This window comes from Vulpes vulpes, chromosome 1 (assembly GCF_048418805.1).
Source record: "Vulpes vulpes isolate BD-2025 chromosome 1, VulVul3, whole genome shotgun sequence".
Taxonomy (NCBI): Eukaryota; Metazoa; Chordata; class Mammalia; order Carnivora; family Canidae; genus Vulpes; species Vulpes vulpes.
In genome coordinates, this window is record NC_132780.1 from 132430896 (window position 1) to 132449599 (window position 18704).

Consider the following 18704-nt stretch of genomic DNA (forward strand, 5'->3'; position numbering starts at 1 on the left):
CTTTTTTTATTCTTTTTTTTTTTTTTTAAGATTTTATTTATTCGTGAGAGACTGAGAGAGAGACAGAGAGAGAGAGAGAGGGGCAGAGACACTGGCAGAGGGAGAAGCAGGCTCCACACAGGGAGTCTGACGTGGGACTCGATCCTGGGTCTCTACCTGGGCTGAAGGCGGTACTAAACCCCTGAGCCACCCGGCTGCCTGGGACTATGGGATTTTAAAAAAGAAAGTAAGCTATCCTCTGCTGGTGCTGCTTTGTTTGGAAACCTTAGTGAAACAAAGATGGTGTCTATCCTAGATTAGGACTGCAATGGACTGAATGTTTATGCTCCCCACAATGCAGATGTTGAAATCCTAATTCCTAATGGGACAGTATTAAGAGATGGGGCCTCTGGCAGGGGATTAGGTGATAAGGGCTGATTCTCATGAATAGGACAGGACTGGTGACCTGATAAAAGAGACCCCAGTGAGCAACCATCCCCCTTTTGCTGTGTGAGAACACAGAAAGAAACAGCTACAGATATCCCCTGCTTTTCCAAAGTTCTAGGTAAGCCACTTCACTTTAATGAAAGATCTAGATTAGTACCTGTTTTTGGTAACTGAAAGAAATCCGAAAAGGATTTTGCTTTTATAAAAAAAAGGTGGAAGACTAAACCAGCATTCAGCATTTATGCTGCAGTAAGCCATTAAAGAGGCAGTACACACCTGGAGCAGCAAGAGTGGCAGGACTGAACTCCTTTCCTGGGAACTACACTCAGCACTTCCTCATCAAGCAGCCAAAGCTCTGAACTGTGGCTGTGAACATCTGTGCTTTACCTTGATTTATTTTATGATTTATTTTATGCATCTGTTAACAAGATGTATCCTGAGGTACCAGAAAAACCTGAGAGAGGTTATTTTTTGGTTAATGGAAATGCTAAAAAACATTTTCCATATAAATTAATTGCTTCTTCACTTTCTCCCATTTCAACTTAAAAAGGTTTCATACGAACACTCTACTTTTGGACAGCAGGAGAAACCTTTAACTATGAACCAGGAAGTGGGTCCTCACCAGACACTGAAACTGCTGGTGCCTTGATCTTGGACTTCTTAGCCTCTAGAACTAGAAATCCATTTCTATTGTTTCTAAGCCACTCAGTTTTGTTATAGCAGCCAAATGGACTGAGACAAAGATATACATGTATACATAACATGGTGACTTATATGATACCAAATGCACCAAAGATTTTAAGACTTACCTCAAAAATTCCAACTAATCTTCCCAATGTCCCTTTTACTCCAGCCTGAAAAGTAAAGAAGAAAAATCAACACATTAATATTGTTTACATTGCTGGTCTCATTCTGAATCAAAGCCCAAGAGGAACACCTTAGTGGAATCCAGGTCTCTGGAGGTCACACCAGTATTTCTCGAGTATCACAGACCAGTGACAGCAGGGTGTGCTGAGGAAGGATTCCTCTCATCTCCTCTCCATCTCTCTCCCCACTGCAAAGCTGCCCAAACATAACAGATAATCAAGGCCATGAAGCCACAAAGAAGATATTCTGAGGTGTTAACTTCATTCATTCATTCATTCATTCATTCATTCATTCAATAAATACACCGACTGCCTGATAAATGTCAGAGGTATAGTGATGAATAGGCTAGAATACAAGATCCACAAGAGCAAGATCCTCATCTGACTTGTTCTTGGCTGTCTGTATACAGTATGCCCACAACAGAGCTCAGCATGTTGTAGAAGCAGCTCAGGAAGGCTTAAGTCAGCAAGTAAATAAACCAGGTGATTCTGCTAGTGACAGAGATGCACAAATGATGCGATGGACAGAGAGAGGGGGATGGGATCATACAATGCTTAGGCCTTTGTGCATATACTCTGTATCTCCCATCGGCCCTTTGGTAATTTTTTTTGGATCTTTCTGATGCATCATGCAAATTTCTCAGTTTATTCCAATTGATTTTCTTTTCAGCTGTATGAAAACTAAGGTTATTCCACCTCTAGTCATTTGATATTTGATTATTTTTCATTTCTACCTGTTCTTTAGATATCCCATTTCCATTATGTAGGCATTTGTTTCCATGATTTTTACAATCTTTTATTTACTTTATTTTTTTTTAAATTTTTATTTATTTATGTATGATAGTCACAGAGAGAGAGAGAGAGAGGCAAAGACACAGGCAGAGGGAGAAGCAGGCTCCATGCACCGGGAGCCCGATGTGGGATTCAATTCCGGGTCTCCAGGATCGCGCCCTGGGCCAAAGGCAGGCGCTAAACTGCTGCGCCACCCAGGGATCCCTCTTTTATTTACTTTAAAAAGATTTTACTTCTTTATTTGAGAGAAAGAACAAGTATGAGTGAACAGGCAGAGGGAGAAGCAGGCTCCTGCTTAACAGGGAGCCCAATGCAGGGCTCAATTTCAGGACCCCGGGATCATGACCTGAGCCGAAGGCAGATGCTTAACCAACTGAGCCACCCAGTTGCCTTTATTTTTTAAATTAAAAAGTTATTCCTTAATTTACTTTTGAACATCCTAAACATATTTAAGTTGTTTGTCAGACCATGCTATAAAATTCGCTTCATCTGAAAAGTAAACTCATGTTCCAACTGGTAAAGGGCTTACTTGTGAGGCTTCTTCCACCAAGCTCTCCAAAGCCTGCTCTTAAAGTGACCATTTAGGACTCCTGCTCCAAGGTGATGCAGCGAATATTGCAGGCAGAGCCATGGTATGGTTTGGCTCCATCTTTTACTGCACACCGCATCTGTGTCCTCTCCCTACCTAGGCCTATATCTTTCTAAAAGTCTCAGCTCCTGGTGTCCTTTCCACCGGGAATCTGGGCTCCCCCTACTCCAAGGGGTCTGAACACTAGCCACTCAAGGCTGGGCAGGTTGCAGGTTTCCAATGACATTCAGCAGTTCTAACTTGTTTCTGATCTATGGAGATGGTACCCACCTTGCTTTTGAACTAAGCTATGTCTTTTTAGCTTTTTATATTTTGTATCTGTCTCTGCTAGAAGTGGGGAGAGGTAAGGGAAGGATGAATCCCTGGAAATGCCTGGGAAATACTGTAACTTGTTTTCTATTACCACTGCCATGTTATTTGTATAATAAACTAAAAATTAAGGCAAAAATACTTTCTAAAGACAGTAGGTACTCATTAAGTTTGTACAGAATGGGGGCACCTGGGTGGCTTAGTAGTCAGTTAAGTGTCTGCCTTCAGCTCAGCTCATGATCCCAAGGTCCTGGGATCCAGACCTGCATCAGGGTCCCTGCTCAGCAGAGAGTCTGTCTCTCCCCCAGCTCATGCTCTCTCACTTCCTCTCTAATAAATAAAATCTTAAAAAAAAAAAAAAGTTTGTACAGAATGAGCAAAATTAAAAAAAAAGTACTCTAAAAACTCTTTAGAGATATTTAGATTTTTTAAAAATTTATTCATGATAGACATAGGGAGAGAGAGAGAGATAGAGAGAGAGGCAGAGACACAGGCAGAGGGAGAAGCAGGCTCCACGCCGGGAGCCCGACGCAGAACTCGATCCCGGGACTCCAGGATTGTGCCCTGGGCCAAAGGCAGACGCCAAACCGCTGAGCCACCCAGGGATCCCCTCTTTAGAGATATTTAAAATAAGAGCAAATTTATAGGCCTAGACTCCTAGGTGAGCTATATTTTGAATTTTTTTTTTTATAATCATCTATCAAAGAATTCTTTTCCTTTCTCTTGCCAACATGCCTGTTCATTTCCCATCCATTCTTTCCCCATGTGGCTTTTGGGCCTACTCAAATGGAAATGTTCTTTCCTTAAAACAATTCTCTACATTAAATCATTTTTTTGAATTTTTTAAAAGTTATCTTTCTATACCCAATGTAGGGCAAAAACTCTTGACCCCAAGAACAAGAACCACTTGCTCCACTGACTGAGCCAGCCAGGTGCCCTAAACTGATTCTCTACATTTTTAGAGATAATTGCACTCCATGGCTAGCTAAGACTAGATTGTACTTCGAGAATTAACCAATGTAGCTGCCTGAACAAGTGGGAGCTGGCAGGCCAGCTTATACTAGAAAACCAATTTTGTACCCCAATCATAGGCAGCCTGAACACTCAGATCAACTCCTTTGAGATGTGGTATCTGTGCTCCTGCCTGTGGTCCCCACTGACAGGGCCTATGAGCAGGGCTGTCAGATTGGTTGTGGGGGAAGGGAAGTAAGGAGATTCATAGAGGCCATCATTCATATTTCACTTCTGCAAAGTAAAGAAAGAGTTCTCTTTTGCAGTTCTAACTGTTCAATTTTTTTTCTTAAAGAACCCAAAAGTTTAGAAAAGAAAATGATCTCCAGCTTTTTTAAAAAATATTTTATTTGAGAGAGAGTGTGCACACACAGGGCAGTAGAGAGGTGGGTGGAGGAGCAGAGAGAGAGAGGGACAAAGGACAAGCAGGCTACAAGCTGAATTCAGAGCCTGATGCGGGGCTTGATCTCATGACCCTGAGGATCATGACTGGAGCCCAAGTCAAGAGTTGGACACTTAATGACCTGAGCCACCCAGGCACCTCAATCTCCAATTTTTAAGGGTGCAATTAACATAATATCATGACAGCTCAATATAATTTTATTTTATTTTATTATTTTTAAGATTTTATTTATTTATTCACGACACACACAGAGAGAGAGAGAGAGGCAGAGACACAGGCAGAGGGAGAAGCAGGCTCCATGCAGGAAGCCTGACGTGGGACTTGATCCCGGGACTCCAGGATCACGCCCTGGACCGAAGGCAGGCGCCAAACCACTGAGCTACCCAGGGATCCCCCTCAATATAATTTTATTAAACTTTTGTTTAATAATGGTGTTTTCTGCATTCAACACCAACATATATCTATGATTTACTGTAACAAAGGCAGTTGGAAGAAAGCATAAAATCATTTTCTTTATAAAACAGATACATTCTTATAAAGTCTAGTGTAAATTACATAACATTGCCATCTGTACAAAGAATTTCAGTAGCATATATTTTCACTTCTAATTAATCTTCAATAGAAAAAAATAAGTTGTAGAAATTAACAATAGCTTTGTCTCAAAGTTTCAAGTTTTTTTAAAAGATTTTATTTATTTATTCATGAGAGATACAGGGAGAGAGAGGCAGAAACACAGGCAGAGGGAGAAGCAGGCTCCCTGCAGGGAGCCTGATGCAGAATTTGATCCCAGGACCCCAGGATCACGACCTAAGCCACTGGCAGACGCTTAACCACTGAACCACCCAGGCATCCTTCAACATTTCAACTTTTTTATCAATATTTATGGGATCTACTTTGCAGAATTCTATCTAAGGTGACCCTGCCAATGATTCTATTGTGGAAAAGCAAAGAAATATTCTTATATTTACCAGTTGCTAAATTGAGATTTAGCAGTTTTCTTAGGAGGAGGTGCCTCTTTAGGAAGCAAGAGGATTTCAGTTCTTTTAAGGCATAGTGGTGATCAGGAGGAAGAATCATCAGAGGTAAAGGTCCTCTAAGACAGAGTTCACTGCAACCATTTTACATTTTCATGCTTCCCCACAGTCCAATTAGCTTTGAGCTAGCTCCCTCTCAACTGCTGCCACAAGCAACAGGAGAGAGTTATTTTTATCTCTCACATGATTCTTGCATGTGGGTCGAGGTAGTGTCAGGGTCACATCAGACAGCTGACTCAGTTTGGGGATAAGATTTGATTCAGGGTATATGTAAGTTTGGTCTAGTCAGGGTGCTGGTATGACCTGTTCTACAAATCACATAAAAGCAGTTACAATTTCAATCTATATGTTCAAAACCCCTAATCTGGTGGAGTCTTAATTTAAAAGCTCATCTTAGGTAGTGGTAAGAATTCTAAATAGAGGATCTATTGCACTTCATTATTCAACAATATGCAGGTGAGTGCTTCCTTGAACTTCAAGGTGTAATATACACCAATTCTAGCACGTGTGGACTAGTTAACAAAAATAATTTGAGCAACTGTCTACTTTTTAAAAGAAAAATCTCTCCACAAATGTCTTTTTTTTTTTTTTCCTTTGGGGTGTTTTGCTGAGATTGGAAGTAGCAGTCACTGAGACTCCAGTGATCCCATCCTTCCCTCTTATAAAAAGCTCTCACACTATGTACACGAGACTTGGGCAAAGGCACTAATATGGATGGGTCTTTGAGAATGCCCCTAAAATGATCTGCTGCCACAAAGAACCCTGGCTTTGTTTTAGTTTGGATGGGTACAAAATGGGTCATCACCTTCTAAAACTTATTTTTTACTCTAAGGTAGACATTTTGGTAGACATGATGGATGCCTAGCCCACAGGTATTCCTCCTTCCACTTTGCTACCAGGAAGATCTGGATTCTGTTCAGGTAAGAGCTATGGCACACCAGGAATGGCACTGGGAATTCTGTTCCCCTCTGCAGTGACAGATTCAGGTGTGCTGTGACCCAGTTCTGGATCAATGGCTTCTGAGATGGTGTCTCTTGTGGGCTTATGGGAAAGATTTCCCACCATGATAAAAAGAAATCCTACACCTTGCTTGTCAAGTGGGGACCTGAAACTTGGAGCTGCTACAGTCACCTTGTGATCATAAGGGGAAGGGCAAGAGAATCACTGAGAAGCTGAATGGAAGCTGTTGAAACAATGTGGTAATGTCCAACCTCTAGACTTCCTTTTTTTTTTTTTTTTTAAGATTTTATTTATTTATTCATGATAGACAGAGAGAGAGAGAGGGAGAGAGAGGCGCAGAGACACAGGCAGAGGGGGAAGCAGGCTCCATGCAGGGATCCCGACATGGGACTCGATCCCGGGTCCCCAGGATCATGCCCTGGGCCAAAGGCAGGGGCTAAACCGCTGAGCCACTCAGGGATCCCCAAACCTCTGGACTTCCTATGTGAAAAAAATAACTGGTACGGTTGAAGCCCCTTTTAGTCAGGTATTCTGGTACTGTATCAGAATACTTCCTGCTACTTCCTTTGATTTAAATGGTATCTCTCAAAAAAATAAAAATAAAAAAATAAAATAAATAAATGGTAGCTCTCATAGGAAGACGAATATCCCAAAACAAAAATTCTGAACATCCAAGGGAACTGTAGTATTAAAGCTTGCTCTATTAAAGCAATAAGCCCAGACCCCAAAGGAGCTCAGGGGAGCAACTCTCATGCAAGTATCTTATGAGGAAAGCCAGGAATAAAAATATATGGTCTTCAATTCACATACCTTCCTGGTACCGGACAAACTTAAGTAACAGCAGGAAAGAGTCACAGTGAAGACAGATGAAAGGAGATTTGGGAAGTAATTGTAGTTAAGTCCAGTGAAATCCCATCGCAGAGTTTTTTGTTTTTGTTTTTTAAAGATTTTATTTATTTATTAGAGACACAGAAAGAGAGAGAGAAGAGAGGCAGAGACACAGGCAGAGACACACGCAGAAGAGCAGCAGGCTCCATGCCAGGAGCCCGATGTGGGACTCGATCCCAGGTCTCCAGGATCACGCCTGGGCTGAAGGCAGTGCTAAACTGCTAAGCCACCAGGGTTGCCCAGTTTTTTGTTTTTTAAATGAAATCTTTCAAATATCAAAAAAGTAAAGAAAATAAACATTCAAGTAGTAACCACCAGCTCTGTCAAATAGTAATGTACCATTTTGTATATTTTTTTATTATTTACTTTTAAAAAATATTTTATTTATTTACTCAAGAGAGAAAGAGAGCAAGTGAGCACAAGGGGAGAGGACAGGGCAGAGGGAGAAGCAGGCTCCTCACTGAGCAGGGAGCCCGAAATGGGGCTCAATCCCAGGACTCAAGTCATGACCTAAGCAGAAGAGATGCTTAACCAACTGAGTCATCCAGGCAACCCCTGTGTATTTTTTAAAAAATATGTTTAATTTTTATTTTAATTAATTAGCTAATCAATTAATTAAAGACTATGCATTTTTAAAAAAAGAAATAAAACTACTCATACTACTGAAGACCCTTTGTGTATTCCCCAGCTCTGCCAGAACTAACTAACTACTCAACCAAATTTGGTGTTTATCATTCTCTTGCATGGCTTTATACCTGTACTACTTAGTTATCTACCCACTATTCATGGTAAATAGTATTTTCTAAATGTTTCTCTATTTGATTAAAAAAAGGATTATACCTCTGAAACCCTGTCCTCTCAATATCATGATTCTAAATTTTAGATATATTGCAACATGTAGTTCAAATTAATTCATTTTATTTGTTGAAGAGAATTCTACTTTAGGAATTTATTTATTTATTATTATTTTTTAAAATTTTATTTATTTATTCTTGAGAGACAGAGAGAGAAAGACAGGCAGAGATACAGGCAGAGGGAGAAGCAGACTCCATGCAGGGAGTCCGACGCAGGACTCAGTGCCAGGTTCCCAGGATCACAACCTGAGCTGAAGGCAGGCACTAAACCGCTGAGCCACCCGGGCCGCCCTACTTTAGGAATTTATTTACCACAATTAATCCATTTACTTGTTGGTAGACATTTAGTTCTGCTATTATTAAAAAACACTGCAAAAAACAAAAACAAAACCCCAAACTTCTCTTGCAGATATCCTTGTTACAACCTACAATGTGTACAAGTTTAAGATTAAATTTCTGAATCACAGGATAAAAGCTTCAATTTTCCCACATATTATCAAGTTCTTCTATGCATACATCAAAGGCAGAAATGACTATAGTCCTCTACCTCTTCCTGTATCCATGTCTTTTGAAATGTGATTTTATAGCTCTTCCTATCAAGACATCTATTTACCCACTTCTTTACGAGGCTGGCCTAGTGACTTACTTTGGCCAACAGAATGCAGAAGGATGGTATTTCCAAGACTAGGTAGGCCTCAAGAGGCCTTGTACTTTCTCTTATTCATGAGAGACACAAGAGAAGCAGAGACACAGGCAGAGGGAGAAGCAGGCTCCATGCAGGGAGCCCGATGTGGGACTTGGGACTTGATCCTGGCACCCCAGGATCATGCCCTGAGCTGAAGGCAGACGCTCAACCACTGAGCCACCCAGGAGTCCCTGAATGGTCTAGATCTTAAAAGGTTATGTATTTTCTAATCCATTACTGCTTTTAAAGAAACTGCTGGTTTCTGCATATTTTTAAAAACCATTTTATTTATTTGAGAGACAGCACAAGTGGGGACAGAGGCAGAGGGAGAGGGAGAAGCAGGCTTCCCATTGATTAGGGAGTCCAACATGGAGCTCAATCCTGGAACCCCAAGATCATGATCTAAGCTGAAGTCAGACGCTGAACCGACTGAGCCACCCAGGCGCCTCATGGTTTCTGCATATTAATCTTATGTTTCCAACCTTTCTAAGTGCTTTTACTAGTTCTACCAGTTTCTGTTGTGTTCCTTTTTTTTTTTTTAATTCTCATTTATTTATGATAGTCATACACACACACACAGAGAGAGAGAGAGAGGCAGAGACACAGGCAGAGGGAGAAGCAGGCTCCATGCACCGGGAGCCCGACATGGGATTTGATCCCGGGTTTCCAGGATTGCGCCCTGGGCCAAAGGCAGGCGCTAAACCACTGCGCCACCCAGGGATCCCCTCCTTTGGTTTTCTTAAGTTAGTAATTGAATCATCTGCAAATAATGACAATATTGTTTCTTCCTTTTGAATATTTATAATTTGTACTTATTTTTGTCTTATTGCAGTGGCTAGGACCCCAGTTTGTTTGTCTGTTTAGGACCCCCAGTTTATTTTTTTAGGACCCCCCAGCTTAATATTAAATGGTAGCATGATAGCAAACATAACTGCCTTTTTCCTGTTAGGAATACCTAGAAGATTTTAAAAATATGATGCTCACTGTAAGTTTTACCAGATACACTATCAGGTTAAGGAATTTTTATTTTTAGCTTCCTAATAACTTTCAAGATGAACAGATACTGAATTTTATTTTCTTTTTAAAGATATTTATCTGGGATCCCTGGGTGGCTCAGCGGTTTAGCGCCTGCCTTTGGCCCAGGGCACGATCCTGGAGTCCCGGGATCAAGTCCCACGTCAGGCTCCTGGCATGGAGCCTGCTTCTCCCTCCTCCTGTGTCTCTGCCTCTCTCTCTCTCTCTATCATAAATAAATAAATAAATCTTTAAAAAAAATAAAGATATTTATCTATTTTTTTTAAAGATTTAAATTTTTTTTTTTTTTTTAAGATTTAAAAATTTTAAGTACAATATACCTCCAACATGGGGGCTCAAACTCACAACCCATGAATCACATCATGATCAACAGTCTCATGCTCTACCCTGGATACTGAACTTTAATAAATAATTTTTCCTTATTTACTGAGATGATAATTTTAATCTCTTAATGAAGTAAATCATGTAAACATTTTCTAAGACTTGTATTCTTGGGATAATTTAGTGTATTTGCTCTTATTTTACTTGGGATTTATATCTGTGTTCATAAGTGAGAATTTATTGTTCCTTTCTACTTTTAATTATCAGGGTCAAAAAACCCAAGGGCCAAAAAAAAAAAAACAAAAAAAAACAAAAACAAAAACAAAAAAAAAACCCAAGGGCCAAATCTGTCTTGCCATCAATTTTTATAAATAAACTTGCACTGGACCATAGCCATGCTCATTCACTGAAGTACTCTGTATGGGTTTATTCATGTTATGACAGCAGAACTGAGTATCTGTGACAGATACCATATGGCTTCTAAAGTCTAAGCATTTATTATCTGGCCCTTTACAGGAAAGTTTGCTGATCACCGATCTGAGATTACACCAGCCTTACAGGTGTAGTTATTCTTTTCTGAAATAGTTCTTTTTCTAAGATTTTATTTATTTATTCATGAGAGACACACAGAGAGAGGCAGAGACACAGGCAGAGGGAGAGGCAGGCTCCATGCAGCGAGCCCAATGTGGGACTCAATCCTGGGACTCCAGGATCACACCCTGAGCCAAAGGCAGGAGCTCAACTGCTCAGCCACCCAGGTGTCCCTGAAATAGTTCTTTAAGGTAAAAATATATTTTTGGAAATTTTGACAAAGTTCAATTAGTCTGAGTAAATTTGTCAGCAAGTGATTAACAATTTTGACAAGGGTTAATAATCTGTACATAGGTTTTCTAATTTTTTAAGATTTCATTCATTCATTTATTCAGAGAGTGAGCATGTGTGAGTAGGGGGAGGGGCAGAGGGAGATAAAGAATCTCAAGTAGACTCCACGCTGATCTTGGAGCTAGCTGGATGAGAGGCTGAATCTCACAACTCTGAGATCATAACCATAGCAGAAATCAGGAGTTGGATGCTTAACTGACTGAGTCACCCAGGTGCCCCAGGGTTTTCCAATTTGTATGTAAATTTGGGTAGCTTTATCTAGAAAGTTTTTTTAATCAAAGTTTTCTAATTTTTGTGTTTATAGCTCTACATAGCAGCATTCTTGTAATTTAAAAGATTGTATTATATTCTGTGGTTATCTCTTATTTTATTTATTTGTTGCCTTTTCTCATTTTCTTTATCAGTCCTGCAAGAGGCTTGTTTATTTTATTAGAAAAATAAAAGTAACCCACTTTGGGTTTTATTGATCACTTCTATTTTCCTCTATTAATTTCTGCCCCTTTCCTTGTTATTTCCATTTTTTTAAAGATTTTATTTATTCATAGACAGAGAGAGAGAGAGAGAGAGAGGCAGAGGGAGAAGCAGGTTCCATGCAGGGAGCCCGACGTGGGACTCGATCCTGGGTCTCTGGGATCATTCCCTGGGCTGCAGGCAGTGCTAAACTGCTACGCCACCGGGGCTGCCCTGTTATTTCCATCCTTTTATGTTCAGTGTGTCTTGTTTTTACTAGTCTCTTATTTATTCATGAGAAAGAGAGAGAGAGGCAGAGACACAGGCAGAGGGAGAAGCAGGCTCCATGCAGGGAGCCGGACGCGGGACTCAGGGTCTCCAGGATCAGGCTCTGAGCCAAGGCGGCGCTAAACCGCTGAGCCACCCCCTAGTACACTTTTTTGTTTCTAAATATATATTTCTCTGTCAAGCTGGCTTTTTAAAAAGGATTTTATTTATTTATTCATGAGAGACACAGAGACACAGGCACACAGGCAGACACACAGGGAGAGAGAGAAGCAGGCTCCAAGCAAGGAGCCTGAGGCAGGACTCAAACCTGGGAATCCAGTATCACGCCCTGAGCCAAAGGTAGACACTGAACCGCTCGCTGAGCCACCCAGGCGTCCCTCAAACTGGCTTTATTGTTGATTTCTAATTTTACTGCATATGTCAAAAGTATATACACAGATGATCCCTGACTTATTATTTTTTTGACTTTATGATGGTACAAAAGCAATACGCATTCTGCAGAACCTGTACTTTAAATTTTCATCTTTTCTGGTCTAGTGAAATGTGATAGGATACTCTTTTGTGATGCTGGACAGTGGTTATGACTATAGTTGGCTATTTGGTAACAAGAGCAAATGACCAATCACACCATTCTGTACCTGTTCAACAATTCTGTTTTTCACTTTCAATATCGTATTTAGTAAATTACGAGATATTCAACATTTTAAGTGCATTTTCGATTTATGAGAGTTTATCAGGATATAACCCCATGATAGGCTGAGGAAGATCTGTAGTTTGTGTTACTGATGCTCTGGAATTTCTAATACTTTATGGCTTAATATATGGTTGGTTTTTATAATACTCCCATGTGTGCTTGAAAAAATTACATATTCTTGGTTGAATACAAGGTTTTTTCTCTCAATATAGCTATTTGATCAACCTTGCTAATGGTATCATTCAATCTATTTTTTTCCTCCCGTCTGTCACTTTTTCTATCAGTTTCTTAATGAGATGTTTTAAAGTCTCCAATGTGAAAAAAAAAAAAATAAAGTCTCCAATGTGGCTACAGATTGGTCAACTTTCCCCCAAACTCTATCAATTTTGCTTTATATAGAAGTTTGCTAGGTATATATAAGTTCATGACCGCTGTATGTCTTGGTAGACTGTCCCTTTTAAATGTCCCTCATTTACATTCTACTTTAATATTGTAATTATTATCCAAGTATCTTTTGGTTAGTATTTGCTTGATATACCATCCTTTCATTTTTAGTCATTCAGTACTACTTACTGTGCTTGAAAACATATGACAAGCTTTACTTTCTTTTTAATACAAGTTTGTATCTATTAGTAAGTGTAAAGTGTAACCAAGTTACATTTACTGTGACATTTAACCTGGAAACATAGCTTTTTCTGAGCCACATGGTGTCCCTTCAAGGTGAATTAGAATCAGAGTCCTTAAATTTACTTCCTGTGTAATAAGCTCTGTGATAGGCAGTTGGCACTTTTAAGTTCACTGAATTAAAAGGAAGCTGGTTAAGTGCCACCTTAGCTGGGTCAGTTAGATCTACCTGGGTCTAGTGGTTGTTGGGTGGTTTAAGGATTATAATCTCCAGAAGCAAAAATTGCATTTAATATTTGCTGAAGCCAGGGTGAACTGTATCGGAGTCAATGGAAAGTACACTGTAGATGTACTTCCCAATGACCAAAAATTCTTTCCTGGAATGTGGAGCTGGATAGGAAAGCAAGTACAACTGGTTTGGAAGAGTCATCTGGACTCAATTCATTTAGCAGAAGGCTATTGGCTCCCATCCCAGCAATTCAGCTTCTATTCAGGGTTCCAACACAAACCAGCTCAAATACAGTACTATACTCTGTAACAGGGCAGATTCTAATCTCTACACTAAACCAATGAATTAGCTATTCATCAATGGGTAGCATTCAATTATATCTCATAATATAAACAGATAAAGAGATTTCTCTTATTCTAGTTTTTAAAAGTGGTTGAAAATAATTCAGTAATTATTTGCAGGTAAAAGAGCTAACTTTACTTTTAGGTTCTCCTAGTGAGTTTAAAATAAATAATAAATAAAATTTCAGTTGTGACTAAAGAATGGGTTCTTTTAAAAAGCTGCTAGTGTTTAAGGTAAATTATATATAAAGATGGCTCAATTTACAAAATCATGACCTACTTGGAATTTTTTTATCCACTGAAAGCAAGAAATCCGTCTTTAGTATCTTAGAGAAACAAAAATATTTAGGGGCGCCTGGCTAGTCAGAAGAATGTGACTCTTGATCTTGGGGTTGTGAGTTTGAGCCCACTCCTGGCAGAGAGATTACTGAAGAAAAAAATATTTATAACATTACTTAAGAGTGAAAGAAAAAAAGACCTAATTCTAAAAAGTAAAAAAAAAAAAAAAAAAAAAAAAAATTAACTAAAAAAACTTAGTAGTAGATTAAGCATTATCTCCTCTTCCTGAGACCCCCATCAAAATGAAAGTAAAAATAGAAAGGGGCTATCAGAAGAAAGGAGACCTCAAAAAAAAAAAATTCCAGGAAGATGCAAAGTGATAAATGAGGGTTGAAAGACAAAGAAAAGCAAAAAAAGTCAGCTCAACTTCCAGACTCTGGAGAGGTTCCAGGATAGCATATGGCAGGAACATGGAGTAGAAGCGAGAAGGGGTCCAGAAAGTTGAATGTCTACATACCAAATAGCTATCCCCACACATGGAGAATGGCCTGGAGCCAAGCATATATCTAGACAACTCTGAGGGCTCTAATCCCAAACAGAAAAATAGAAACACTGGGAAGAACTACTGTAGTGTATATAAGTACTCCCCCCCCCCCCGCCCCCCGCCCCAGTAAAGTCCACCTATTGTGGCATTCTTTTAGCTGGTTCCTGGAAAAACAGCCCCACTTCCCTCCACATCACTCTTTACCCCACCCACTTAACATAGGGCTCCCATTCAGTGCTGCTACTGCCTCAGTCTAACTGGGACAGAATGACCATGGGATCACCTGACATCCAAAGGGCATCACCAAAAGGAAGGAAAGATGAAAACAAATGAAAACTAGCTCTGATTTAAAAAAAAAAAAAAAAAAAAGGAACAGAAGAAAACTTAAGGAAGATTATTACCCTTAAGGAAATTTGAGAGGCTATAGCATCCTAAAAAAAGAAAATGTATGTAAACGCAACCAAGAATGAAAATAGAATTGTAAACTTAGAAATGTGACTGCTGATATAATACATTCATTAGACACTTTCTGTGTGACAAGCTCTATGATAGGCAGTTGGCACTTTTAAGTTCACTGAATTAAGAGGGAGCTGGTTAAGTGCTACTTTAGCTGGGTCAGTTAGATCTACCTGGGTCCAGTGGTTGTTGGGTGGTTTAAGGATTATAGAATCTCCAGAAGCAAAAATTGCATTTAATATTTGCTGAAGGCTACTGGCTCCTATCCCAGCAATTCAGCTTCTATTCAGGGTTCCAACACAAACCAGCTCAAATACAGTACTATACTCTGTAACAGGGCAGATTCTGGAGAATGAGATAATGAAAGTGTAAGGCAAGAAATAAGACATTACTTATTGTGTGGTTTTTCTTAGGGAATTACTTAAGGAATGTTTCTCTTCTAAGTCTTCCAGTCCTTTTTATTTTTAAACCATGGACCACACAAAAATATTATCTTGATACAGTTTTAGAACTCAGGGGAAAAGGTTATCTTAAAAAAGAAACATTCTTAGATGGACAGGTCTATGCCCATATATTTGACTCACTGTCTTAAATTCCTTCCATAACAACCAACACACATGGAACTTAAAATCTTGGCAGATGACTGGGCCAGTAAGAATGGAATGAAGAGAAAAGCATCAAGAACACGGGAAACCTATGAAGAAAGTAAAGGAATCTTTTACCTTAGGCTCTGATACTCCCTGCAATTGCCCCTGACTCACACACACAAAAGAGTTCTACTAAACTGCATGCACGGAGCAGGGACTGAATAGTCAGGAGAACTCTAATTCTGTGGTGTATGGGAATGAAGGCCCTGCAAGACTGATCAGTTTATAAGGAGTAAGGTTGGCAAGCTAGTGGAGTAGGGATGAGCGCTGAGGCAGATGAGCTGTGGAGAAACAGAGAGGTGTAAAGAAGACTGTTGGGGCAGCCTGGGTGGCTCAGCGGTTTAGCGCCTCAGCGTTTAGCGCCACCCTCAGCCCAGGGCGTGACCCTGGAGACCCGGGATCGAGTCCCACATAGGGCTCCTTGCATGGAGCCTACTTCTCCCTCTGCCTGTGTGTCTCTGCCTCTCTCTGTGTCTCTCATGAATAAATAAATAAAATCTTAAAAAAAAAAAAAAAAAGACTGTCCCCGAAGAAAAGATTAATCACTAGAAGTGTTTATTTTAGTTGCAATTACTAAGCAAACTCAGACTTCAGTCTAAGAATGAGCACTCAGAGGAAGTCAAATACATGAAAAGATATAGTTCAAAACAAGGGAACCAATCTGATAATTCAAGCAAGTCATTACAAGAACAACTGAATTCTTATTTAGTAAGACCAAAGAAGACGTTACAGTTCTAAAATAGCGGCAGGCTGTCACAAATACGGAGCAATGTGAAAACAGAAAAGAATTCCTAAATAGCATTACCATTATTATTATTATTATTATTATTATTATTACTACTACTACTACTACAAACCAGTAACTCCAGAGAAGGCAAATGAATAGCTAATTGAATACGGCAGAAAAGTAGAGATTTTAGAGGCCAAAACTTGAAGAATTCTCCGAGCACACAAAGTAAAAATGTGGAGATCAAAATTATAAGAAAGGATTAAGAAATACAATATTACGTCAAAGTTTCAGCAGAAGAAAATAAAACTGACGAAGGTGGGAAAATTGAAGAAAGAAAGAAGGAAAGTTTCTGAAGCTAAACTATGGGCCTTCCTATCAGAAGAGCTCACCAAGCATGAGGCAGACTCCAGTGATTCCTGAGTTTTAACACAGATAAAAATTTTCATGCATTTACACAAGGGAAAAATAATTTGATACCAGACTTTTCCTCAATAACACCAAATGCTTGAAGTCAACAGTTCTAAGGACAAAGATTACTATTCAAGAAGTCTATAATCAGCCAAACCAGTTGTGTGTGAAACATTTTTTCAAAACATGTAATAACACATACTTTACTTAAAAGTAATTACCCAGTATAGTCAACCAGTAATAAATGATGAAAAACAGAAGAAAGGGAATACATGAAGGGAGAAACATTCACTGTCTTAAAATTGAAATAATTATTTTTTAAAGCAGTATTTTCTTTTTTTTCTGCTTTTCTTTTAAAAAGATTTTACTTATTTATTTGAGAGAGGTTGAGAGAGAGAGAGAAAGCAGGCACACACATACATAAACAGCGGAAAGGGCAGAGGGAGAGGGAGCAGCAGATTCCCTGTTGAGCAGGGAGCCTGATGTGGGTGGGACTTGATTCCAGGATCCCAGACAATGACCTGAGCTAAAGGTAGATGCTTACCTAAGCCACCCAGGCGCCCTGATACTGTTTTCAGTATCATACATGGTAACTTTTTGTATTTTGAAGAATGGTATCTTAATAATAATGATAATCTATACCTACATAGTTACAAATTTAAACACAGTGAGAGTTGTGCAATAGGGGATATTGTTTTTATTTTTTACACTGTGTGCATGTAGACTATTTTGTTTGCTTGGACAAATAAATACCTGTTCAAATATGCTATTTAAAAGGGACTTCTAGTTTCTGGTCTAGTATATAGGGAGCTTAGAAGTTGCTACTCTGTCTTAACAGCAACAAAGAATCTGAACCGAAAAATTAACAACTCTTCTCAGATTTTTTTTAAAAAGTATTTATTTATTTATAGGGAGACAAATATTTATTTTTTTATTTTTATTTTATTTTTTAAAAGATTTTATTTATTCATAGAGACACACACAGAGAGAGAGAGAGGCAGAGACACAGGCAGAGGGAGAAGCAGGCTCCCTATAGGAAGCCCGAGTGGGACTCGATCCTTTAGTAAGACCAGTCTCCAGGATCACAACACCCCAGGCTGCAGGCGGTGCCAAATTGCTGAGCCACCAGGGCTGCCCCGAATTTATTTATTTATTTGAGAGAGAGTGCACATGCAATGAGCAGGGGGAGGGGCAGAAGGAGCGGGAGAGAAAGAGAAAGAGTGAGAATCCCAAGCAGAGTGTCTGGAGTGTGGAGCCTGACACAGGGCTCGATCTCATGATCTGAGCTGAAATCAAGAGTTGGATGCTTAAATGACTGGGTGAGCCATCTAGGTGCTCCTCTTCTTAGATTTTGTGCAAAAGTGAATAGGGCAAACCAGTGCACCTAAAATTGGAGAGACAGGCAAATACAGAAAGTCACAACTTAATGGAGCAGAAATCAAGGGAACCAGTGGAGGTGGGAGGGAATGGGGTAAGAAAACCTAAACTGTCTTGCTAGAGGCTTAGTGGACAAGTCTAAGAATCAAAACTTTGGTGGGGTGGTGGACACACCACATTTCTGTGTTTTTACCTCCAGGTACCTCCCCTGTCCTGCTTCTGGGGAAAGGAAAAAAAGAGCCATTATCAAATACTCTAGAGCATTCTGCTCTAACAAAGCTTGCCTTCAAGAGAAAGTTTTTTTTTTTTTTTTTTTAAGATTTTATTTATTCATGAGAGGCACAGAGAGAGAGACAGAGACAGAGAGACAGAGACACAGGCAGAGGGAGAAGTTGGCTCCATGCAGGGAGCCTGACCTGGGACTCCATCCTGGGTCTCCAGGATCACGCCCTGGGCTGAAGGTGGTGCTAAACCACTGGGCCACCAGGACTGCCCCAAGAGAAAGTATTTTACGAGAGCCTAACCTACTGGGGTTTTGTCAGAGCCTAGCCAATGGGGAGGAAGGGTAATAACCAATTCTAG

The 18704-nt window shown here is 39.7% G+C and overlaps 1 protein-coding gene across 2 annotated transcripts in view; it reads right to left on the reverse strand.

The window, feature by feature from the left end:
- The window catches only part of NUDT3 (nudix hydrolase 3), a 127314-nt gene that overhangs the window by 15494 nt on the left and 93116 nt on the right, over positions 1-18704 (reverse strand). For both annotated transcript variants that reach the window (XM_025990764.2, XM_072730377.1), the window contains exon 3: positions 1236-1280. In XM_025990764.2, coding sequence (XP_025846549.1) covers positions 1236-1280 — 45 coding nt within the window. The remainder of the gene's footprint in view (positions 1-1235; positions 1281-18704) is intronic.